The sequence below is a fragment of the Micropterus dolomieu genome, linkage group LG23, assembly GCF_021292245.1.
Source record: "Micropterus dolomieu isolate WLL.071019.BEF.003 ecotype Adirondacks linkage group LG23, ASM2129224v1, whole genome shotgun sequence".
In the NCBI taxonomy this organism is placed as follows: domain Eukaryota; kingdom Metazoa; phylum Chordata; class Actinopteri; order Centrarchiformes; family Centrarchidae; genus Micropterus; species Micropterus dolomieu.
Window position 1 is genome coordinate 24,945,472 of NC_060172.1, and position 2,676 is coordinate 24,948,147.

The window sequence follows — 2,676 nt, forward strand, 5'->3', positions numbered from 1 at the left end:
CATGGGAGAAAGTCATGTGGTCAGATGAGACCAAAATAGAACTTTTTGGTCATAATTCCACTAACCGTGTTTGGAGGAAGAAGAATGATGAGTACCATCCCAAGAACACCATCCCTACTGTGAAGCATGGGGGTGGTAGCATCATGCTTTGGGGGTGTTTTTCTGCACATGGGACAGGGCGACTGCACTGTATTAAGGAGAGGATGACCGGGGCCATGTATTGCGAGATTTTGGGGAACAACCTCCTTCCCTCAGTTAGAGCATTGAAGATGGGTCGAGGCGGGTCTTCCAACATTACAATGACCCGAAGCACACAGCCAGGATAACCAAGGAGTGGCTCTGTAAGAAGCATATCAAGGTTCTGGCGTGGCCTAGCCAGTCTCCAGACCTAAACCCAATAGAGAATCTTTGGAGGGAGCTCAAACTCTGTGTTTCTCAACGACAGCCCAGAAACCTGACTGATCTAGAGAAGATCTGTGTGGAGGAGTGTGCCAAAATCCCTCCTGCAGTGTGTGTGCAAACCTGGTGAAAAACTACAGGAAACGTTTGACCTCTGTAATTGCGAACAAAGGCTACTGTACCAAATATTAACAATGATTTTCTCAGGTGTTCAAATACTTATTTGCAGCTGTATCATACAAATAAATAGTTAAAAAATCATACATTGTGATTTCTGGATTTTTTTTTTAGATTATGTCTCTCACAGTGGACATGCACCTACGATGACAATTTCAGACCCCTCCATGATTTCTAAGTGGTAGAACTTGCAAAATAGCAGGGTGTTCAAATACTTATTTTCCTCACTGTATATATACTTAACACCCTGTACACTCGTAGAACAAACATACCCTTTAATCATACACACATGCATAATAAAATGTTGTGTACATCCAAAATAGCTTTGCTTTTAATGCCTCAGTCATCCTTACTGAGCGGCTGTACACAACTCCAGTGGTAATGTTCAAAACGATTAAACAGAAGCAAGGGGAGGTGGCCATGCATGTGAGCGATGAACTACAAAGCTCTCTGACAAGTTTTGGACACAGATGCAAAGTGCTTACATGTCGTAAACCCTGTGAGTCTACGAGTTATTATATAAGCCAAGCATCTTTATTCACCATTTGTAACAACCCTCATCTTGTAAAGAGAGAGACTGGACGGGAACGGACACCAAGTCTTTGTGCTCCTGGACGGTGAGCGAGGTTGAAGGAGCAGCAGCAGGGAAGAAGGTGTAGAGCTGAGCAGGTAAAAGAAGGTTTTTGGTGCCTTTTATCTCTAGCAGAGGGATGCCGGCTGTGTGAAGCACAGGCATAGGCAATACGTTTGAGATTTAATCAACACACCAATCTTCACCCTAAAAAACCCAATGACCGGTTTGTGTCTTGAAAAGGGACATTCTGTAAGGAGGGGAAGGTATGGATTAGTAGTTAGCCAATAAACCACACATTGTTAGAAAGACATGCATGCTCAAAACATGTTGTTATACCTTAAGTGAACTATGGAGGATCCGGAGACGATGAAGCTTGTCATTGAGCAGCGGGTCATTCACTCGGCGGACAAATGAGCGCTTGTACTCCAGGCGGCTGGCTGATCTGTGATCAGCTGAGGTGGACAGACTGGTCTGCTCCAGAGCCCGGTACAAATCTCCCAGAGAGTCTGCCTGCATCCTGCAGTCCCGTCCATGGCCTGGCAAGAAGGACAAGCAATCATCAAGAAAGATTTTACATTAAATTGAACTGAGATTTAAGGTGTAAACATAGCATACAGGGAATTCTTCTATATTCTCTCTTTTTTTTTTACTGAACACCCTTCAGAGATATAAACTTTAGCTAAATCATTTTAGCAGTGAATCTTTCGCCACTTTACCATATGAAACTGCAGGCAGCCTCTCTCCGCCCACATGCATTCACACAATGCTACCTGCCCAGCATGAAATGGCACAGAGCTGAAGCAAAAGGGACTTAAAAATATAGCAAGTTGACAGCGAGGTCAGACATTTTTTCTGGAAAGAAATGTCGCTGCTCATGCTATGAGCACCACAAAGACAAATGCATTTACCCCTGGGGCCCCAATTTTAGTGATTTCAGGGCCACATGCAAAGACTGAGATGAAGTCCGTGTGTTTCATACTGTTGTGGATGGAGTATCCAGATTGTCTAATGCACTGTAAAAATACTCAAGTAAAAGTAAAAGTCCAGCACTGACAAACGTTACTTAAGTAGAAGTATGTAACTATAACCAGGAAATGGTTAGTTTATTGTATAAAAGTATAATAATAATAATAATAATAATCCTTATTTGTAGAGCACTTTTCAAAAACAAGTTACAAAGTGCTTTAACAAGTGTAAAGAATAATACAAAAAAAAGATAAGAGCATGAAAATTTAATATAAAATTAGTAAAATACAATAAAATAAAAGGGATAAAATAAAGTCAAATAAGATCGGGAAAAGCTCTCCTATAAACGTATGTTTTAAGAAGGGACTTAAAAGAGTTCACTGACTCAGCCGACCTGATTTCCTCGGGCAGGCTGTTCCAGAGCCTCGGGGCCCTGACAGCAAACGCTCTGTCCCCTTTAGTTTTCAGTCGAGACTCTGGAACAGACAACAGACCTCTGCCCGAGGATCTCAAGGTACGTGCTGGTGCGTATGGGACTAAAAGGTCAGAAATATAACAAG

At 42.2% G+C, this 2,676-nt stretch overlaps 1 protein-coding gene across 1 annotated transcript in view; it reads right to left on the bottom strand.

Moving 5' to 3' along the window:
- Window positions 1–839: 839 nt before the first annotated feature.
- LOC123963259 (connector enhancer of kinase suppressor of ras 2-like) overlaps window positions 840–2,676 on the bottom strand; it is a 30,359-nt gene continuing 28,522 nt past the window's right edge. Inside the window, exons 20-21 of the mRNA XM_046039966.1 lie at window positions 1,487–1,686; window positions 840–1,397 (exon numbers count right to left, since the gene is read on the bottom strand). Of these exons, the coding sequence (XP_045895922.1) occupies window positions 1,350–1,397; window positions 1,487–1,686 (248 nt within the window). The 3' untranslated portion in view covers window positions 840–1,349. The remainder of the gene's footprint in view (window positions 1,398–1,486; window positions 1,687–2,676) is intronic.